At 34.7% G+C, this 23,073-nt stretch overlaps 1 protein-coding gene across 1 annotated transcript in view; it reads right to left on the reverse strand.

Annotated features, from left to right (window-relative positions):
* The window catches only part of LOC134242054 (adhesion G-protein coupled receptor V1-like), a 138,204-nt gene extending 118,841 nt beyond the window's left edge, over positions 1 to 19,363 (reverse strand). Inside the window, exons 1-33 of the mRNA XM_062724074.1 lie at positions 19,181 to 19,363; positions 15,826 to 15,981; positions 13,661 to 13,909; positions 13,482 to 13,583; positions 13,268 to 13,387; positions 13,021 to 13,143; positions 12,147 to 12,923; positions 11,820 to 11,928; positions 11,575 to 11,718; positions 11,259 to 11,407; positions 10,816 to 10,954; positions 10,425 to 10,639; positions 10,156 to 10,344; positions 9,894 to 10,044; positions 9,540 to 9,772; positions 8,663 to 8,834; positions 7,902 to 8,162; positions 7,564 to 7,693; positions 6,886 to 7,109; positions 6,401 to 6,621; positions 5,990 to 6,146; positions 5,665 to 5,879; positions 5,417 to 5,541; positions 5,200 to 5,328; positions 4,559 to 4,773; positions 4,115 to 4,347; positions 3,710 to 3,961; positions 3,251 to 3,388; positions 2,875 to 3,147; positions 2,407 to 2,610; positions 2,130 to 2,247; positions 1,682 to 1,969; positions 1,292 to 1,464 (exon numbers count right to left, since the gene is read on the reverse strand). Coding sequence (XP_062580058.1) covers positions 1,292 to 1,464; positions 1,682 to 1,969; positions 2,130 to 2,247; positions 2,407 to 2,610; positions 2,875 to 3,147; positions 3,251 to 3,388; positions 3,710 to 3,961; positions 4,115 to 4,347; positions 4,559 to 4,773; positions 5,200 to 5,328; positions 5,417 to 5,541; positions 5,665 to 5,879; positions 5,990 to 6,146; positions 6,401 to 6,621; positions 6,886 to 7,109; positions 7,564 to 7,693; positions 7,902 to 8,162; positions 8,663 to 8,834; positions 9,540 to 9,772; positions 9,894 to 10,044; positions 10,156 to 10,344; positions 10,425 to 10,639; positions 10,816 to 10,954; positions 11,259 to 11,407; positions 11,575 to 11,718; positions 11,820 to 11,928; positions 12,147 to 12,923; positions 13,021 to 13,143; positions 13,268 to 13,387; positions 13,482 to 13,583; positions 13,661 to 13,909; positions 15,826 to 15,981; positions 19,181 to 19,192 — 6,396 coding nt within the window. The 5' untranslated portion in view covers positions 19,193 to 19,363. The remainder of the gene's footprint in view (positions 1 to 1,291; positions 1,465 to 1,681; positions 1,970 to 2,129; positions 2,248 to 2,406; positions 2,611 to 2,874; positions 3,148 to 3,250; positions 3,389 to 3,709; positions 3,962 to 4,114; positions 4,348 to 4,558; positions 4,774 to 5,199; positions 5,329 to 5,416; positions 5,542 to 5,664; positions 5,880 to 5,989; positions 6,147 to 6,400; positions 6,622 to 6,885; positions 7,110 to 7,563; positions 7,694 to 7,901; positions 8,163 to 8,662; positions 8,835 to 9,539; positions 9,773 to 9,893; positions 10,045 to 10,155; positions 10,345 to 10,424; positions 10,640 to 10,815; positions 10,955 to 11,258; positions 11,408 to 11,574; positions 11,719 to 11,819; positions 11,929 to 12,146; positions 12,924 to 13,020; positions 13,144 to 13,267; positions 13,388 to 13,481; positions 13,584 to 13,660; positions 13,910 to 15,825; positions 15,982 to 19,180) is intronic.
* Between the last annotated feature and the right edge of the window lie 3,710 nt (positions 19,364 to 23,073).

Here is a 23,073-nt window from a genome sequence, read left to right on the forward strand (position 1 = left end):
AATCCCTATACACAGGAAGTGGTTTAATACACAGTGAAATACCCAGATGTCAAATTTTACCTGTGTTGGGGATTTTCAGACAATTTTAAATTAGACGTAAAAAGGTTTCTTGATTTTTTTTTAATGTTTGAAAACACCCCTACCCATTTAAAAAGTATTGTGATATCATGCTATTAATTCAAATATTAAAACAGATTATTTAGATGGAAGTATATGTGATAATTTAAAAAATAACTGTAACAACCAAATTTGACTTTATTCACTCATCCCCAGAATCTCATCTGTTAAATGAAAAGAAAGCCATGTTAAGTACATTCCATTGAAAAAAATCTAGGTTCATCCTAATCTTAATAAGTCAATGTCACCATGAAACATGCTAAAACAGACTGCTTGTACATTCTCATGTGAATAAAAAGGATAATATAGTGACCCATGATTAGAAACATTTATAAATATTTTTAAAAATTAATTACTTCACACAGTGCTGCTCTGAACATTATCAATAGCATTTCCACTTAAGGTTTACCATTTATAATTAGCACATTAAAATTAAAATCGAAAATTTATTTTTAAAAAAGTTTTATGTACCAGAGTTTTTTTTAAAATGCATATTATTTTATTATCCTTTCAAATACTAAAAGTATATTTTAAATTAATATATTATCAATCTAAAAATTTTCATAGTGATATAGTTTTTTATACCATGCTCGGTAAATATCAAAGGATCGAAAGTTAATTTGAAGGTCCCCACAAGTCCCATACAAGGTGTGCAGTGTATACACAGAGACCAGTAAGTAAATGTCAACCAAGTTCCAGCATCCAATGATGGATCTTCATGCACTTGATTGACAGGGCTACCCAGACCAGGTATTTTTGAAGGCGGTGCTAAAAATCTCTGCCTTTAATACAATAAAATCTGCAAATATTTAAATTCCAATACAGTCTTTCTATTATATTATTTACAGTACTGCAATGGGTTAGTATTTAGCAGCAAAAACCAGATTTGTGAGTATTTTCATGATACCTGGATATTTGTATAATGTATTGTTTACACTATCAAAGTAAGATATTTATACATGCAATGGCTATAAGAATAATTTTTTCCATATACAGTAAATTTTTTTGCATGCTCAGTATTAATCACTTCCATACATAAATTTCCACATTTATAGTACAGTCTGATGTTTTATTCATCAGAACTTGTCACATCTGCCTTCATACTTCTCATTTGCAAAAATGTTGATCATAACAAAAACAAAGTTTCCTAAGCTTTGCATTTTACATTTCTTACCTCCCCAAAAGCCCCTCCCAGCCTTTGTACAGACACGCCCACATCAGTGGCGTTCTCTGTGACAGAGGAGGAGAGGGGACTGAGGACCAGGGTGCCATGGGCATTATCATTACTTCTGATCAGGATCTGACCAAACACCCAGGCCGCTGTACCAAGTCTCGGTGAGTTTGTTACTGTAATATAGATTTAGTTGTTTTAATAATAATACACTAAGAAAATGTTCTCACAACAAATACATTTCTAGTAGGCAAGAGTGAATCACTCAGTTGAAATAAAGATGTACACACAGGCAAATAAAATTTACAAGTGTTTTATCCATGGATAAGTAAAACATATTAACTTGAATAAAAAATCATTGGATTATAACAATATAAATATAAATATACTAACATGTTCTACTCTGAGCTTGTTTAAGAAGTTGAACCCTGGACAAAGTAACAAACACAGACTCATCAGTCTCAGGAAGATTGTCGTCCATCACAAGAACATTGAAAGAGGCTGAACTCTGACCCTGAGTGAAAATGAGGCTGCCTTCTACATGACGGAAATCACTACGGTCAGCCCTGGCCAACACAGAGGGGAGGTAGGGGAGATTTGTTTCATTAGGGAGGAGGGTCCTGTAGAATACCTCCACCTCACCAAATGTCCCGTGGTTTCTACTGATGGTGATAGACACATCTGTGTAAAGATAATACAAATTTCTTTAAAAATGCTCATACCAATAAACAAAATCTTAAAATTTAAATCTTGCATAACAAGGTCATATTTAAGGCTTTCCCTGAAGATCTTCCTAATCACCATTTTTCGGCTAAAAAGATAACTAATAAAAGTAACTTACTCCTGTACTGCTCATCCACCTGCAGTGGCCTGAAGTTTTCACTTATCTCAAAGACTCCATAAGGATCATCATTGGCCAGAATGGTAAAGTTACTGGTAGATCTTAATCCTATGCTGCCCTGATAATCACACAAAAAAGTTACAAGATATCAATATCAAAACACGTAAAATATTACTTACCATTGCAAATTTACTGACTAAATCGTAGAATTCAATAAACTTCATTTTAAATTGAGTGGCTGTTTTGAAGCTGCACTGTAGAATTCATGTTCACTTACTGGGGCAGCATCAGTTAGAACAAGTTGATAAGTTTTGTCGAGCTCTGGTACTGAATCCCCCCTGACATTCACATACAACATAGCTTCCACCTCCTCACTCTGAAAGGTGACTGTACCCTCTGTCTGTACCACATCATTCCCAGGGTTCCCTGTCAGAAGCCATCTTACAGACACATTACCAATTCTTCCCTGCTTACGTATAACCTAATTAAAAGGAAAAGATTCAATGTACAGTACTTTAAGAACATAAAATTTAATGATCTAACAACAAAGAAACTACTGACAATAATGTCTAAAACAAAATTTAGTCAAAAGTATTTTTTATTCAAATCAAAAACAGAGGTTCTCTAAGTCTCATAATAAAGTTATGGGTCATTATCATAATCTCTTTTTTGGAGAGAGTGAGGTAGGTTTGGAGCAGGAGTATAGATAAAGTCCTATTTGGAAAAGAACATGATAAATTTTCACCTTGAAGGCAGTGGATGTATAACCGGTGCCCTCTCTCTCCAAAGCCTGAACATTCAGTGAGGCTTCATCAAACTCAAATACTCCATAGGCTCCATCTGAGTGAGTGATCACCACGGTGACAGAACTTCCTACTCCGACCTCAGCACCACCTTGTGGATTAAACAGGTCAATTCTGAAGGTTTTCTGGTCCTCTGGTATGTTGTTGTCCACAATGACAATATTAATAACCTTGTATCGCTCTCCATCAGTGAAGGATAGCCTTCCAGCATTACCCTGTACAAAAAAGTAATAATCAATTTACAATGCCTCACCAATGCAAACTTTTTTTGATCAATTCTACCTGTTTTATATGTATTTTTTTAAATAAACTTGGTACTTGGTAGTCTATGGGTGTTTTTCCACTACTTTTGGCTGTGAGGTCAGATGTTCTCCATTCGACCTCCACTTGACCTTTAGTCCCCTGGGCTCTCTCCACTATCACCGTGATCAGTCCGGCTTCCTCAGGGAAGTAAACCTAGCCCGGTAAAAAATAAAAGTGAGAGCAATCGAAAATTTAAGTCATTAATTTTTGGTATGCATTGAAGTATAAATATTTTTCCAGCCAAGCATCTTGATTTGTAAAGGAACCTTCCATATATAAGGTGTACATTATAACTTAGGAGCATAATTACCATGAACCAGTTAATGTGAAAAATTACAGGAATGCCCCATTACTTCACATGAATATTTTCATTTTGGGGGAAAGGATGCACCATTCATGATTATATTAGTAAAGAGGGATGACTTAAAACATTTTAATGTACACTTCACATATAAAATATTTTTAATTTCTTACGACAGGCTTCTCTGTAGCAGGAAGAATGATGCCAGTCCCCTGGGGAGGTATGGAGGAGTTGGAGAACTGAAGCAGGCCATTAGAATTATCATTTTTTAAAATGGTGAAACGAAATGTTGAGGCCGACAGGTCAATGCTGGCTCCACTGGTATTAGTAGATCCAGAAGACCCTGTAAGGGCAGAGGTCAACTTAATGTCAAAGGTCTCTTGAACTTCTGGGATATCATCATCTTTTACTATTACAGTGAACACCTGCAACAAAACAATCATTCCTTTTATTGTGAAACATACTGTACCATTTTATCTAAAGAACTGTTGAAGAGCTGGTTAATTTAAAATGATCAAGAAATCCAATGTAACATTTTGTTTCTTCTCTGAACAATTGATCACGACAAAACCTATTACCTTGGATCTTTCTCCAGCTTCAAAGCTGATGATACCAGAGCTGTTGATGAAGTCAGCGGTAGCTTCAATGGCTGTCCCACTTTGGTAAACCGACCATGTGACATTGACAGCTCCGTCATCACCACGGTTACGAACCACAGTACAGGTCACCACTTCATTCTCCTGTGTGGAGTGGGTTGGGGCACAGTCACCAAATAAACTGAACACACCATTGGCATTGTCACTTTTTAAAACTGAAAATAAAAAAAAGCTATTTAATATTTTTTGTCTGAATTACTCTCCACTAAAATACATTGTATCAAAAATTCAATCTTCCTTTGAATACAAAAAATCAAAGCTTCTATAAAAACAATATACATGTATATTTAAAAGAAAGTTTTTTTTTAATACTGATGTATCAAGAAGTGTCTCCACTTTATCAATATCACTATGATGTTGACACACTTGTTAGCGTTGCTATATTATCCTTCTGGGAGACTGTTCCTCCATTTTTGGCTCCCAGCAGACTGACAGAGAAAACCTCATCATTTTCCTCCTCCTGGTCCTGTAATGAGGTCAAGGTCAAATTCTTCTCCCGGTAACCCTCCAAGTAGACCAGATATCCTGATATTGGTGTCACATCAAACTGGGCTGGGGTCTGGTATATCTCATTTCTCTGGCTGCAGATAGAAAGACTTTAACTCAATACCCTTTTTGGCAAATATATGAAATTTGAGCTGCATCATTATAAAATTGTAAAAATTTAAATACATGTACATGTATCAGTTCATGAATAATTATGAAGGATACAAAACAAGTGCAAAATGCATGTCAAAAACGTGTATTTTCTAAAATTACTACTATGACATGTATAGATTACCACCTTCTCTCCAAATTTTTGTACATTCTACATACATGAATACAAGTTTAGTCTTTGGAATTTTGAGACAACTTTTGTACACTAAAAATGCATGTACTAAATATTTTCATAAAACTGAATCTGAACATTGTGGAATCATATTTCCTAGCAGATGAAAATTCACTTCATAAACTTTTAGACACTTTGACCTGACCAGACACAATGATTGTACAGTAATCCATTTAACCTGTCCTGTAGTGCTGCCGTGTATATTCTGACGTCCTGGAGATAACCAATGAACCGCTCTCTGTTTGGGGCTTTGGCTCCAACCAACAACACTCCATCTGTATCAATCAGTGGCTGAGATCCAATAGATCTACAGAGAAACAAGATCATGTGACAATTTAACGCTTAATCACAGACTGATTTTCATTATTGCACTGATTTTTAACATCATGACTTACTTTAATCCAAGCAGCTGTCCATCCAGATAAAATTTGACGTCTCCTGAATTTATTGTCACCAGGATATGATGCCATTTTGTATCCATTAACTTCTGATTAGTTGTGATTGAGATTTCCTTGTTTGTCTGCAGTGCATGAAAAAGTACTCAATTGTACATAGGAGAAGATTGTTATCAAATACTAGTATGTTTTCATTTACAAGTATGCTTGAAACTCAAAAGAGTAAATGTTCGACCAGAACAACTTACATTTTCTCCAAGCTGAGAATATCCAAATATCAGGATGTTTTCTACACCTGCTACCAGCTTTAGTGTGTAGAAAAGCCTGATGCCATCGTTTGTGGTTTTAGCCATGATGTAGTAACTTCCTGTGGTAACTGGCTGAACCCAAGCACTGATAGAGAACCCAGACTCCAGTTCTGAAGGCATGGGCTGGTACTGGGGAGGGACTGTCAGATAATTATCTAAAAATAAAGAGACACAGAAATATCAGATTCTGAAATTACTATTCATTAAAACATTAAACAGTCCTGTATTTTAGACTGAAATCTGTGTCCGTTATGAAATGCTTTACCCTCTGTCCCTGTTAAATGAATGACATCGGTTCCAGTTTTGGGGCGTCTCTTTGACGGCTGCCTGTCCACTTTGCTGGGAATGTCAGCCACCAGTATTAAGTCATACACTTTAGGCAGATTACTTCCAGTGTTACTGCTATATACCTCCCATAGTACCTGTCAAAAACATAGTACATTATTATTAAAACTATACAATGGACACACCTCATTATTACTGCTGTAAAAAATTCCTACTAGCTCTCAGAATGTTTTAATTCACAGAATTTCTTCTTTATACACAAACTGAACATATTTTACAAATTCTTGAGCAATCGTTTTCAGTTGTAAATGTGTAGATCTTATAAATTGTCTTTATTCTCAATGACAACACATTCATTTGCTGATATAGCCCTTTAGTTTGAACAATTAACCTCAACATTGCCGAATATTCCCTGTCTTCTCTCTACAGTAAATGTGGCTTTTGTGCTGGATTCCTGACCAGGATAGAAATCCTCCGCGACAGTGAGGGACTTTGTTTCTGTAGCGAAAGCGAACTTTCCGTACGGATCATCACTGGCCACCACGGTCAGTCTCACCTCACTGCTAGTGTTGGCAACAGACGCTAGACTGGAATCGGGGATCCCATCAATAACTGCAACACCGATAATCATGACTTTATTGAAAATGTTAATATTTGCTTTTAATACATGTCAATATATAGAAAATGAGAACATGTACACATACACTGTACCTATGCTGCTACAACTACCGGTATGAGTGAGAAGATAGCATAGTTTAAAAAAATTTTTGCAAGCAGCATATAAAGATATATACTTCTACAATGCAAAACTATGTTAATCTAATTCCATAAATATAATTGCCAAAACAATGTAAGATTTGATGAAATGCTACTCACTTGTTGTGTAGGTTAGTAAGACCTTGAATTCCTTGTCTTCCTCTGGAGTATAGTCTATTCTGGGAGTGACTATAAGGAACTGGTTCACTTCATACTGGTTAAATCTCACTGTTCCATTAGCCTTAATAAACTCCCCTCCGTCAAACATCAGTCTGTTTGTTAGAGATTCTCGAATTTCCCATGCTACGTCCACAACTCCAAATCGCCCTGCACTCCTTAGTATACTTTGAAAACACAAGATGATGACTACATAATTATTATACAATTATGTGTACATGTACATAATCACTGAAAGTAGCTTAAATAACTTTAAAAAATGCTTAACATAAATCTGTAAGATATGAAAAGAAGTATGATCATTGCTAACACATGTACAGTGAAAACTGTCTAATCCTATATGCCTGTGCATCAAATTGCACAGCATATAGAACAGAACATATTAAAGAATTTGTCGTGAAACAGACTGTACAAATGTCATGTTAGACAGGTGTTACTCTATCTAGTGAGAAGTGGTAGATCATATTCGGGTGGGACAGATTATACAGGTGTTGGTTTAGACAGTTTTTACTGTATGTAATAATAATAATAATAAAAAGTGGTAGATCATACTTGAACTTCACAGATTATGTAGGTATTGATTTAGACAGTTTTGACTGTATGTAATAAGCAGTATCCTACTTGAGCTGGACCCCACTGCCTTCCTCGGTGGACCTCTGAAGAGGAGGGTTGAAACTGAACACTCCATAAGCATTGTCACTGGCCAGGATAGTGATGGAGGCATTGGGGGAATCACCAAGCACCAGGTCACCTGAAAAATAAAAATGGAAAATACAAAAGTCCAGAATTACTATAGATGATTGAAAGGACTTCTGAAAAAAAGGACCGAATAAAAGTGATAATTGTATATGGGAAAATAATAAAAATTATTCATCATTTCTTTTTCTTTTCTTAGTCTTCCCTAAAGAAATACCAAAGTAGTGCATTGTACCTATTTCTCCTTGACAGTTTTATCATACCTTGAATATCAAATATCTGAACATAGAATGTTTCATTGCCCTCTGGAGCATCATCATTTAGAACCTCTACTGAAATCTCTCTCTCCATTTCCCCAACTTCAAACACCAGCTCCTGAGCTGTGATCTGGATGTAATCTCCTGAGCTTGCCACTGCTGAGCTATCCACTGTTTGATATCTGATTGTAGCTCGCTCAGTTCCCGGACCATCTCTTCTTATTTTCAGCTTAACAATTCCTGGTTCTCTGGTGTACATTTTACTTTCTGAACCAAAAATAATAAAATTTGTATATTTTAAATATCATTATGAGAAAATTCTACACACATAAATTTAAATCAAGGTATGCATAGCCAGTACAAAAATTAATCTTGATTGAAATATAAAATTTATTATAACCCAACTATTATTAATATCCTTTAATATGTTAGCATTCAAACAAATGTACATAAGTATTAAATAGCATATGGATATATAGGCATTGTTATATTTGACTGAAGGTTAAAGCAAGATACTGGATAAAGAAAACAATGTCATATGAATGATCTTCTGAAAAGAGAGGTATAATTTTAGTACAGTTATAAATGCATCTTATTGCAGCACCACCAAAATAAAGAAGTGTCAATTGTAATTCATAAAAGTGAGTAATCAAAGGTATTGAGAATTCATATTGTAAAATGCAAAACAAAGAAACTTGCAGTGTGGTAGGAAGGCAGTCCCAAACCCTGAATAATGCTCCAGTAGCTTACTATAAAAATAAATGTACCAAACAGAAATCGATATCCTGACAACACAGCGGCACGCCGCACTCTACCTCGGAAATACAGGCGGTGGTCGTTCTCTTTGATCACCACCAGGGCCTGGTCAGGGGAGCCTATTCTTGCCTTACCGCTGTATATACTGAGGGAGATAGTGAAGTTCTCATCAGGCTCGGGAATCTGAAAATGACAACACTCTGAGTAAAATAAACTCTGTATATACAGATCTGCCAAATTATTATCAGATACTATATAGGTTTAAAAAAAGAAAATATACATATTTCAAGATACTAGTATAAGCTACAAATGAAAGAAACTCATATCTAATATGAAACTGCATAAACATTTATAGGAAGCAATAGTTAGCTAATATTCAAATTAATAATTTTTAAAACTACAAATTAAAATGTCTACAGGACTGCAGGTCTATAGGATTCAAAAATAGATCATATATATCAAATCAAAATGCAAGTAATAGAACTAAAAATAGCAGCATAAAATATGTGCAGGGGAAACGTGTCACCACAAGTGCAAGTTCAAAATAAAGTGAGGTGAATTGTCTGACATGTGACACACTTTTGTATGTTGTATAAAAATGGGACTGAAGTGTATTAATTTTAACACGGTGTCAAGCAATTGTAAGCATTCTTTATGCAGGGAGAAAACAATGTTATCTTGTAACTTTTCATTCCTTTATTTTACTAAAAATGTATTTCTTATATTACATGTCCTAATAACAATAGTTCTGTATTAACTAATTTTGATGACCCACCCTTATGGCAGTGAAAAACAAGCAAAGAAGCAAGAAAAGTTACAATTGGCCAAGGCATCCATCACATGATCGTATCCATGACAACACACATGTATGTCACATTTTAGACTTACATTGTCATTGATGGTTTGTACTTGTAGGTCCTGACTTACAATGTCAGCTACAGACTCCAGGTGGATGAAGCCTTTATCCTGCTGAGCTCCGAATGTGATCGTTCCAGACACAGGAGTAAGGTCCTCACCAGTTCCCGGGCTCATGTCCCACTTCACGATGATGCTATCAAACCTACCCTTGGACCGCTCCACTGGGATAATAACAGACACTGGCTCTCCATTACTGGATTCATCTAAAGAAAATAAATATATATGAATAAAAAAATTTGCAAATGGGAACACAAGTATATATATAAATATATATAACTAACTCTAAAGAAGGTTCATTACATAAATCAAGCCCTAGTTTCTTACTTAGATAATAAATAGCTGGATTAAGCTGGAATTTTATCAAGCCATACGGATCATCATTCTCTTCCACCTCTATTTCTATGGAAGAAAAATTCCCTATCACTCCAGAGGAGTTTCCATAAGGTAGTAAAGTCAAGGTGAATTTCTCTCTCAGCTGCAAAGAAACGCAGTGCAATTCAGTTGACACACAAACACAGCATACTCAATTACATACATAGATGTAAGTTAATCTATGCAATTTTGAAGGATTTCCTTTTTTCCTCACCTCAGGGACACCATCAGCTATTGCTAACAGTGTAGAATTTCTATACTGTACTCCTGAGTCAAACTTGAGGACATTTGTAGCTCCATAGAACTCGGAATTCCCCCCTGGCAGGACCTCATACTGGACGTACTGGGTGATTAAGTTACCCCCTGACCTCTCTACTACCACCTCAATGGCGGACAGTCCCTCCTACAAAAAATTCTTTCAAAATTCGAGAGACAAGTATGTCCAGTAGAGCTTTAAACAAATAAAATGATTCTGGTATTTACCTGAACAAGGTATGACGTCTTCATGGTCGATGAAAACTGGAAAATACCTCCTGGATTGTCATTCTCCAAAATAATTATTTTTGTCTGGGTGGAGCCAACCTTTAACCTTTGAGTATCTGATGGTGAGACGGAGGTCAAGGTCACAGTTATCTCTTCTTCTAACTCTGGTACATTGTCTGGCATGATGGTTATAAGCAATAAAGTGGCAGAACTTCCTACAAAAGTACAAATCAATATACAGTGACAGTCATACATTCTGAGAGTTTCTTAAAGTTCTTGTTAAAAGTAAACTCACTGACTAGCTTTAACAATTATCTATTTTACTAATACATGTACCCATAATAAATAAGAAAATTTAGTTTGCTTTTCAGAATTAGGGAGAAAATTATACCAGCTTCCATAACAGCTGTGCCAGAAGTGACTCCAGTGTCAGATGTGGTTACCATAGCAGCATTGACCCCTGAACCTTTGAGGGACCAATCAATGTAAGCCCTTCCACTGGTTCCCTCCCTTGTCAGCTTCAGTGCAACCTTAGAAGAACAGTGTTAATTTATTAGAATACATGAACTGTAAATACTAAATTATTATGTATTCACCTTATTCTTGAAGACCTGGGACATGAAGTTCATGTCAATAAAAACTGTCTACAATAATTCTTTCTATACCATTCCAGATAACACAAAGGACTGGCAGGTACAAATCATCAGAATTATTATTAAATCACAAGCTGAATACTGACAAAAAAATAATCATTCACATTATCCTGTTTAACATACTTTGAAATGTTATATAAGAAAGCACACAAGAGTTTTTAAAGATATGAAATGATCTCACAGTGTATGGGGTGTTGTCTGGCTCGTTAACTGTGATTGGCTGAATACTCTGGAATCCTATCTCTCCATTGGCTACAGTCAGGGTTACTGGTACACTAGCACTGACTTTAGTTCCAAGGGTGGGAGAATTATAGGCTCCAAAATCTGGATCTTTTTTCCACAAAAAATATTTTAAAATGTATGATCATACAATATCAATCTTCAGAACTTCAATACTCTGACCTCTAAATGAAGAGCTTAATGTAAAAACTTTCCTAGTTTGACCAAGTTGCCAAAGAGAGACAATATGAGATGGTAATTCATATTTGTATACTTACCTGTTTTTAACTTGTATCCAGTTAAAATGACTGTAAAGCTATCTCCCACAGTTAGGAATGCTGAGGAGAGGAGATAAAACTTCACCATTAGACTGCTCTGTCCAGAAAACAGGTCTGCCTGCTTGGATGTAGTCTCTAAAACATCTGTCACACAAAGAGATAAGATCTCAGTATAATGCAGACTTCATGTATCATATAACTTATTGGACTATCAAACCTTAATCAACAGACATCCGAGTACTCACCATTAACATTCCCCCCTCCCGTGTAAGAGACAGTCAGGTTCACAGTTAAGTCGCCTTGGTTGTTGTTGGACCTCTGTACATTAACTTGTAGATACCGAGGATTAGAGGACTATGACATACAATAGATAGTCATTGTTAATGTCATACATAAAGTAAAAAAACAGGTAAAATCTATATTTTAATTACAGGTAAAAGATCTGTAAAATATATTTGGTGGTTATTTTTAAGAAACAAGAAGCAGAAAAATCAGTTTGCTGTGAAACCATTTTTTTTTTCTAATTCAGCAATTTTCAATTTATACTTAATGATCTGAGATTACTAGCTTACCACTACAATTCTGTGCTCGGAGTCAGGACCCAGATACACAGAGCCATAATAGTTGTCACTGTCTTCCACTAGTAGCACCCCCTCCATGATCCCCTCCACCCTTGCACCTCCTGTCTCTGTCCCCACCATCAGCCTGACAATGTACCGCTCGGCGGGCTCCGGAATGACGTCATTTACCACAGAAATGTTCAGCTTCTGCTCCGTCTGACCTGCCTGGAACACGATCATTCCAGAGGTCAAGGTTATGTCACTCTTAACGTCCCCCAGTGTACTGTCATTTCTGAAGATCTGCCATGTGACTGAAACTGTTCCAAATGTCCCTGCCTTCCTCTGTACAGGAAATACTGCCACGGTTCCCAGGTCTTCACTTACTTTCACTTTTGGGAGAGATATCCCATCAGCAGATACAAAACTAAGGACTCCATTTGGATTATCATTTGCATTAATCCGGATGTTTATCTTGGTGGGATAAGTGGTTATGGCATCACCTTTGGGTCCAGATAAAACAATTCCAAATGATTCTTCCATTTCAGGATCACCATCATCCAGAATTTCTAACTGGATATTTCCAGTTGTTTCTCCAGCAAAGAAAACAACCTGTCCATTAGTTCCCCGGAAGTCTAATCCTGATGTTGCTGTGTCTGACACAAGGAAATAGTCAACCGAGGCAATGTTGTTGACAGATCCAATCCTGGATTGACCATCCTCGTCAATTCCGCGGAGCACCTGAATGGATACAGACTTATCTCCTGGACCCTCGTCAAATCTGTACTCACTCTGAAATCAAAGATTCAAAGTTTGAACTTGCATGTCTCTGTCTAGAAAAAAAACAATAAAATAAGTGCATTTTTCAGAAAACCATAGGTTATTTAACCTGCTGAAATCTGATTGGAGCATCATTGGCCTGTATGATAAGTATCAATTCTGTGTCTGTCACTCGAGCCCCTTGTGTTGCACTTGTCATTGTTACTCTAAATTCTTCATTATTCTCAGGAATCTGTATAAAAATATAACATTAAATACCCTTTTAATATTCACAAAAAACATCAGAATTTTATATGAAATGAAAAAAACTGTATGATAGAGTATCAAATCTTTTTTATTTAATCTTGAAGACTAACACTGTCAGCTCGAATCTGAAGTTGGAGATAAGTTTGTGTGTCCCCTCCCTGGAACAGTATAACTCCAGTCCGGGGAGTAATGTCTACTCCTGGTACAGCTGCTGAGTCAGAACTGTTCACCTGAAATACAATATGTTCAGAGATGAAAAGAGAACTTTATGCTGCAGCAAATACAAAAGATAGTAAATAAGAAGCTGATGTTCAAGTTACCAACCAGATAGGTGACAGTGACTTGACCAAATGTGCCTTTTTCTCTGCCCACACGAAGACTGACAACCGAAGTGATGGTGTCCTCAGTCACCAGTACGGGGGAGGTCTAAAAATAGATCATTGTAATTATTAGGAGAATTTAGCGAGATTCCGCTCATCTACTTCAAAAGGTCTGAAACTTACATCTAGAAAACTGAACACTCCGTAGGCGTCGTCATTGGCTGCTATGGTTACCGCCGCCACTCTCTGGGTGCGTACCGTGATCCCCACGCTAATGACGGTCAGCTCGAAGATGAAGGTTTCCTCAGTTTCTGGGTCATTGTCATCATTGACAGTAAATGTCACAGATATAATGTCAGGGCCACCAGGGTAAAAGGAGCCAACCTGACTGCTGCCAACAAAATCATTGCTAGTGTCATTGGGACAGGACACCTGTGTTGGAGGAAAAAAGTGCAAATTATCTGACTAGGACAATGAACCAGAGCAAATAAATGAAAAAAATACTCCACTTCAATACTGTAGGAAAAATAAAATACATCACTTGTACTCTTTTAAGATAATGAAAATTCACAAATATTTACTGCCACTATGAGGTGTTCACTATTTTCTGAGAAACAATTTGACTCTCATTATATATATTTTTTTTAATTCAACCTTTACTGCTGTTTGCATTATAATAATTGTTTAAACATCCCACTGCTGGGGCAGCTTTAATTATAACAAATAACATCAACTCATTGAAAATTCAAAACTGCCTCCATAAACATACATAATATATATATATATATATATATATATATATATATATATATATATATATATATATATATATATATATATATATATATTTATATATATATAAAAACTATTTTCATAAACAGCTTTCCTGTTTTCTGTTTAAGTTTGTTCATTATGCATTCATATGTAAAAGTTTGTTCGTTATGCATTCATATGTACAGAAGAACTGAATTTCCAAACACAACAAATTTCGTTTCCAGCTTAATCTGTTGTTCTGATGCCAAATATCAGGTGCATTCAAAGTACAGATTTAAAAAAACAAGTGACAATTTGAGAAACTTTCCTATAACTCTTTTCTTCAAATATATGCAAATTCATGTGCCATTTTAAAAGAAATTATTTTCTGAAAACAAAATTATTTTGTATAAATTTGTTACAAAAATTTATACTGAAAAAAAAATTGTGTAATCTTGATGGATTTTATATTAAATTTAATTGGTTTCAACATAAATTAAACTAAATATATACAATGGGATTGGGCACCACCCCACCCCCCACATACACACACAATATAATTTATTTAGTTTTAATTATATTATACAATATCAATTAAGTTTTTAATAAAATTTCAAATGTTTATTATACAATTTCAAATTAAATTTAACTTGTTTTTTTTCAAATTCTATATATATAATGTAATATATTTTGGTTAAAAAAAGACATGTAAACACACATGTTATTTTTGAAACGTTCTACAAGTTAGCTCCTTACAAGTAAACTAATTAATTTCTCTTAATTAAACACATTTGATCTGTAGGTCAAAATTCTTTGAGCATATAATAATGATTCTTATTTGTAGAGTCATCTATTATAAAATAATTTGTCATGGACATCTGTGACAGTATATAATAAAAAAAATATATGTTAATTTACCATGTTTTAAATAGGGAACACACATTCACATTTTTAGGGATTGTTTAATTCAGACCTCACTAAAAGACAGTTATTTTTTTAAATTTCACTTTAATTAAAGGTCACAGTGACCTTGTTTTTTGTTTGTTTTCATGACACACCTTCTACCCAAGATGCATAAATTGACCAAGTCTGATGATTGCAAGTCTAATAGTTTTCTAGTTATGAGCCAAACAAAACAACAAAATAAAAAAGAAAAAATGCCTTTAAAATGCAGAAAAATCATCCAATCATGTTGAAAATACCAGGTGCACACCTTCATATGGTGAATAATAAGTGTACAAATTTTCAGACAAATTCATCCAATAGTTTCTGAGAAATGGTCCGGACAAAATCTTGTCTACAGACAAAATAAAAAAGAAAAAATGCCTTTAAAATGCAGCAAAATCATCCAATCATGTTGAAAATAACAGGGGCACACCTTCATATGGTGAATAATAAGTGTACAAATTTTCAGACAAATTCATCCAGATAGTTTTGAGCTATTGCAATGAAATTTTACATAACAACTCCCTGTGGCCTAATAAAGACCCCTAAACTTTGTTTTGAGGTCAAAAAATGTTCCACTTCAACACTGTAGGAAAAATAAAATACATCACTTGTACTCTTTTAAGATAATGTATATTATGTACACTTACTGCCACTATGATGACTTGAGTAATTGTCCCTGACTTTTGAACTCTCAACTCAAATTGGTCTCCTTCATTCACCATCACTGCTGTATCCAGTAAGCTGACAGTCAACTGTCCCACTGCTAGGGGCAGTAAACTCAACAACAAAAACACCCAACTCATCTGAAAATTCAAAACTGCCTGGATCTAATAAAAATATGTGGATTTATATAGTTACCAAGTTCAACTAAATTATATTGTGTATTGTCAAAATGATAAAAATCATTTTCAAAAACATCTTTCCTGTTTGTTTGTTATGTATTCATATGTACTGAAGATCTGAATTTCCAACCACAAAATATTTCTTTTTAGAGAGATCATAATTTATTTTCTAGGGGATCCAAATTTATTTTTTCCTTACTTTTACACAAACATTGGGGGGGGGGGGGGTGCTCTACAAGGTTATTCCCTGGTTAAAAATGAATTAGTGAGATTTAATGACTTCTAATGGTCTAAAAAAAAATCCTTACAAGTGTTTTGTAGATTAAAATGTAAAATAATATCATTTTGAGCATCTATTTTTTTTCCTAAATTTTCAATGTACCCGGTAATATATCTTGGTTAAAAAAAAACATTTAAACACACACAAGTTATTTGTGCTCTTCTTTACAAATCTTCAAGTGAACATAAGCTTAAATAAACACATTGATCAGTAGGTGTTTAAGTGCTTTGAGCATATAATAATGATCCTTATTTGTAGAGTCATCTATTATAAAATGATAGGACATCATGTATTTTATTTGTTTCAATATACATGTATACATTTACATACGCCCAACACAGAAGCACGTCAAATTTTTGTACACAGACCCTAATAAAAATTCCCTAGGTATCCTCTTCTGGGGGTGGGGTTGTTTTTGTTTGTTTCCTTAGAGCGGGAGTCTTTAAAGAGATTCTCTGAATGGGGTGTTTGTTTGTTTGTTTTTTTTTGGGGGGGGGGAGATTTTTTTTAAATTATGCTCAAGTTGGGACTCTACCAACTGCCAATGGAAGGCTGCTTTGGAAATGTACTTGCCACTTATGGCCATTGTGCATTTAGGATCTCCTTTTATCCAAATATCTACTTTGATACAGGCCCTTTATTTTGAATGAAAAAAGTTACTATGAATTTTATGGTCCTGAATCTTACTCTATCAAATGAATACTCTTTTCAATTCATGTAGCAGAATGTAATATGGATGTTTTAATAAACAGAAGTTTAATTAACAAAGCAGTCAATACAATATAATGTCCAATATATCCAAACCACACAGAGAAGGCTAGGGTGTGAACTAACTGAGTCACGCTTTATTGCCTGTTTTGATTTAATTATTCATCAGATTCCCTGGCTACTGAACAGGCACGCGATAAAAAAAGAGAAGTCCCTTAGATGAAGAAAGTGAAATAAGTGAATAAATTTCAAACTCTTTCAGTGATTATATGATCTTTACATCTTGTTCTTCATTAAAGCTATACACTAGCTTAAGAACAAATATAATACATAAGAACACACTAGAACATTGGTATACATTTTCATAAGGATGTGTTCATTCATCCCAATTGATCAAAATTTCTCAATTTATATAATAACAGTATATTACAGTACTGTAATATATGGCATTAAAGGCTTTCACAGATATTGACAGAAATTAATCTCGGTCAACTTTGTTTTATCAGTAATTTATACATTAAATCTTTTTTCAATTTTTGTCTCATTTTTCATGAATTCATAAAATTCATGTTACCAGTAGCAACAAAAATTGAAAATAGGAGTCAATTCCTTATCATGCTTAACAACAATTAACTAAAAGGCAAGAGAATAATTGAGAAATATACTGTACGTGTACCAAAAAAATACTCTTTTGGTTATTTTAAAAATATAAGTTAAACATTAATTAAGATTTAAAGAAAAACATTTATCACATTTTTCTAATTTTTTCTGATAACATAATGAAAATTAAAAGTATTCATACATAAGGATAATGAAATAAACGAATATTATGATTCAACACAAGATCAACAGATTGGGGGGAGGGGGGGCAAGACTAATGGAAAGTAACAGTGCCAAGGAGCAACCCCCATCTATAATGACACATAAACTCTGATTATTCTTGTACCCCCCTCATCCCCTGTAAGGGTTGGTTGGGGGGGGGGGAAGAGACTCCAAACCCCCTTCTGTACTTTTTTAATGTTCTCTGCTATTCCAATTCTTAAGGACAACCCTAGGTTAAACTCTCCTACTTTGTTATGGACTGACAATGTTTTCATCTGACTTGTCAGTGAGGGTTGCATAAAACAGCTTTCAATGTTATTACATCAGCATCGATAGATAGTAACAAGGAGAATGTTCTATTTGTGCACCGAAAAAACTTTATCTAAGAATCCTTTTTTACATAACCTTTATGCCCTGTTCACATGACGAGTTTAATTCGCAATTAATGCAAAGTAAACTAATGCGAATCAAATTAATGAGTATTAAATTGCCTTCACACGACAGCTAATGCGAATTAAACTAATGCAAATTAAAATTATACTTTTACAGTTAGGCGTCAGTATGGCTATTATGATGTCATTTGCAAATCACGTTACCTTATGCAGAAGCAGATGCATTTGAAATATTTGTCACAGTGTCTGTACACACATTTCAGTGATTAACACAATTTTCCTTAGTTTTTCACTCAAAAATAGTACAAGTACTTAAACCTGACAACGGGCATGTGGAATTTGACTTAATTTTGCCATTATGCATGCCTCAAAATTTAATTTAAACTAGCTTCGCTTAGCATTCACACAGAGATAATGCGAAGTAATTTAATGTGCAGTAAACTAATTCGAATTAAACCAATTTGCATTAAAGTCCCCGTGTGAATGCGGTTCAAATTTAATTCACAGTAACTTAATATTTTTAATTCGAATTATAACTCTCTGTGTGAACAGGGCATCAAACACACAGCTTATTTTTAAAAAGATTTCATTTTTTTTATTCTGTTGTGTCACTCAAAATTCAAAAAAAAATTGCTAGTCTATACATATGTATAGTCAAGCATTGTTATCTCAAATTAATTCAATGGGAACAAGAAAAAACATTAGAGATATCGAATAAATATTCAGGGTAAAAATACTTAATGAATAAGGAACTGGGACTTCTTATAACATGGTATTCAAGATATCAGTGTTCTAGAAACCAAATTTCAATTGTATCTTCCCAATTTATTTTTGACACAATTACAGAATGAATTGCAATTCTATATTTTTTTTTACGTATTTCAAATAAAGAAAATAAAGATATCAAACTTAATGACTTGGGGGGGGGGGGGGGGGAGATTTCAATATAAAGACCTACCTTTGTATCCATTAATACCACCACATTATTCTCAAGATGTTGTAGAAATCTATGTTGTATACAAGCAAGTAAATAGTTCCTTGGTGTGAATAATTGATGTACAGGTAACTCACACAGGTACCAATGGACCGACTCTATCTCCTAGTCAGTCCTGAATAATTAAAATCTACCAGAAAATGATGCATGGACTCTTTGTTCTTCCTGACATTGATTTGAAGCAAAACAGATATTAAAAGAGTTGTTTTATCAAGAAATACAATATTCTTCTTATTAATTTTCTTTACTTTACAATGGAACGGTGTTGCAAGTAGATTTATGTATAATTCATTAGAACTTACCTGAAAAATATCTTTTCCACTTTGCATGAATTTTCACCAAGAAAAATTAAATAAATAATTTGTTTTAAAGAAGATATAGTATCCTCACTGAGACTGTTTCTGTAGAAATAAAGAAACTTTTCCTTCTCACTTCAGTTTCTACTTTTTTCACTTTTCCATTATTGTTATCTTCTCCATCAAATGTTAAAAATTTCAATATTCCATCATTTTATGTAATTACATGTATATCCTTAGACATTTACTATGCCTGTTCTACATGACTGAATGTGGCCATGCATTATTGATTTTGAGGTGCTTAACTCAGTCCCTATTGTGCCCGGCCCCATTCAACAGCCGAGGTGTGGATCAATCTGTTTCCATCTGTCTCCCAATCAATTTCAGATGTCTCACAAAACCCCTTTTCTTATAAAGAGGAACTTAAACATTTAATAATGACACAGGATATTTGAACACTTATGTCAACTTCAGTGGATTTCTACCATTTTATGTTTTTTAGCCAAGATTTATTTGAGGGAGGATTTCTATCTGATGAACTCATAGGTCATCTGCAGAATTTTTTTCCAAACAATAGCCTTTCTACTTAATAAGTTATAGTCTGTACGTAATTTTACCCTGCTGTAATTTGTCATATGATATAAAATACATAATGTGTAACAGCAGCAGTTTTTAACCTTTGAGTAAACATTGGAAATACAATAATAAATACACAAGAGCTGGCTGTATAATATATTTGACATTAATAACAACCCCAGAACAAATTATTTCAATGGCAATAATAAGTATTTAACAAGAGGCCCATGGACCACATCGCTCACCTGAGAAGCTTTGGCCATTCTGTTCTTTACCAGATTTCCCCCTTGTAATACATAATGCATCCCCACCCTACCCCACTGATCATAATTTAGACATTTTGAAATCTACACTACCCCAGGATCCTTCCATGTGCACATACGTTTCAGCTTTCCTGGCCCAGTGGTTCTTGAGAAGAAGATTTTCAAAGATTTTTCCTATATATTTCTATGTAAAACTTTGATTCCCCATTGTGGCCCCGCCCTTCCCCCGTGGGTCATGATTTGAACAATATAGAATCTACACTACCCCAGGATGCTTCCACATAAGTTTCAGCTTTTCTGGCCCAGTGGTTCTTGAGAAGATTTTCAAAGATTTTTCCTATATATTTCTATGTAAAATTTTGATTCCCCACTAAATTCCCCTTCACCCAAGGATGCTTTGTACCAAGTTTGGTAAAAATTGGCCCATTTTTGAGAAGAACAAAAATGTGAAAAGTTTACAATACCAGCTAGACAGCTTCCAGACGGATGGAAGTTTCAGCTTTTCAGTTTTTCAGCCTTTGGATCAGGTGAGCTGAAAATATTCCTGAATGGGTTATATATTGTAAATAAGATTGTACTTTATTTTGAAAACCTAAACATTATCTCAATATATGATAAAATTTAAATTGTTTAAGGAGGAATGGGGGGGGGGATAAAAATGAATATGCTAAGATCCAGTCCTAATTTAATATCCATACACAGGGAACAAGACTTTCACATTTTATGAACTAAGGTAGGCCTACATGTAGAAGTCTCACAGGTCATCAATACTGGGAGGCTACTAACAAGACAAGAGGAATTTGTCAGCCCTTTCAGTACATGCTTGTTATCAAATTAGTAAATTAACTCAGCATTTTAAGGGGACGACTGGGGTTTTATTGAGTGAAAACTATAACCATGTGTAACTTACATTGACTTCAGTGTAAATGTCCAGTTTAAGGAAAATCTACTGTGCTAATATTTTTAAGGGATTATGTCAAAATACAGGTACATTTACTATAAGATTATAGGAAAATGTCAATTTTTTTTGCACTCAAAAGCAAGTTATACAAATACTGCAATAGACTTTTAGCCCTGCTCATAATATATGATGAGTAATGCTATATTGTACATGTGTAAGAAAGACAAAATTCTACCATCTTGTTTTTTATAGAGTAATACAACACATGACAGCTACAAAGGATTTATACAAAAAATTATAAAAATGATTGAATCTGAAATTCCTATACTTTAATTTTCAAGAGCTATTCATCTTTGATACGTTTTTTTTTTTTAAAATGTTTTATGGCCCCTTCTTTAAAAACTTCAGTTTATCATGTCAAAAGCACACCATTATGACATCAATTTAACTATCAGTTGAAAAATTGGTTTAAAAAGTGTAATTAATTTTTCAACCTGTAATTTCTTAATTTTGTTAACTCTGATTAATTATGTGAAAAAAGCTGCGTTAAAACAGTAAACTTGCTTCATTTTACTATGATGTGCTAAGTATTGTGCAATGGACACCCCAGTCAGTCCCCTTAAAGGGGCTGGGTGGTTGTGGCCATTTTTAGACTATTTTAATCTCCTTTAGAAGAAGAGCTCCATATAAAGATATAATAAAATGATCAAATTTAAAACTAAAATTTATGACATTTTTCTTTGCCAAATGATAGTTGACAGCTTAAAATATCATATCTAAAAAAAATAAGTTATATCTGGTGGTTAATAAAAAAATAATTTGTTGACCCCTAGCCTCCTTAACAAGAGACCCAGGGGCCACAGCACTCACCTGAGCACATCAGCTAGGAAAAAGCACAAATAAGATCAGAACTGAGTTTACTGAGGGGGGTTGGGCGGAAGGGCTTGGATTATAACCCCACAGAGGATCATGATTTGAACAAACTAGAATCTACACTACCTGAGGATGATTCCATATAAATATCACTAATCATGGCTTTGAAGTACTTGAAAAAGATTTTAAAAGGTTTCCCTATATATCCCTATGTAAAACTTTGGTCGGCCATTTTGGCCCCACCCTAGCCCCGGGGGTCACGATTTGAACAAACTTGAATCTACACTACCTGAGGATGATTTCACATGAGTTTCATCATTCCTGGCCCAGTGGTTCTTGAGAAGAAGATTTTTAAAGATTTTTCCTATATATTCCTATGTAAAACTTTGGTCGGCCATTTTGGCCCCACCCTAGCCCCGGGGGTCACGATTTGAACAAACTTGAATCTACACTACCTGAGGATGATTTCATATGTGTTTCATCACTCCTGGCCCAGTGGTTCTTGAGAAGAAGATTTTTAAAGATTTTTCCTATATATTCCTATGTAAAATTTTGGTCGGCCATTTTGGCCCCACCCTACCCCCGGGGGTCATGATTTGAACAAACTTGAATCTACTCTACCTGAGGATGATTCCACATGAGTTTCATCTTTCCTGGCCCAGTGGTTCTTGAGAAGAAGATTTTTTAACAATGCCATTAATTTTTCTCTAATTCATAATTATCTCCCCTTGGAAAAGGGTGTGGCCCTTCATTTGAACAAATTTGAATCCCCTTTACCCAAGGATACTTTGTAGCTAGCTTGGTTGAAATTGGTCTAGTAGTTCTTGAGAAGATGAAAATGTGAAAAGTTTACAACAACGACTACGACGACACACGACAACGACAACAACGACATATACCGTTGGACAAATCACGCATTTCAGAAAAGCTCACTTGAGCCTTTGGCTC

This window comes from Saccostrea cucullata, unplaced genomic scaffold, assembly GCF_032062105.1.
Source record: "Saccostrea cucullata isolate Sc308-1 unplaced genomic scaffold, CSIRO_AGI_Scuc_v1 ctg93, whole genome shotgun sequence".
Taxonomy (NCBI): domain Eukaryota; kingdom Metazoa; phylum Mollusca; class Bivalvia; order Ostreida; family Ostreidae; genus Saccostrea; species Saccostrea cuccullata.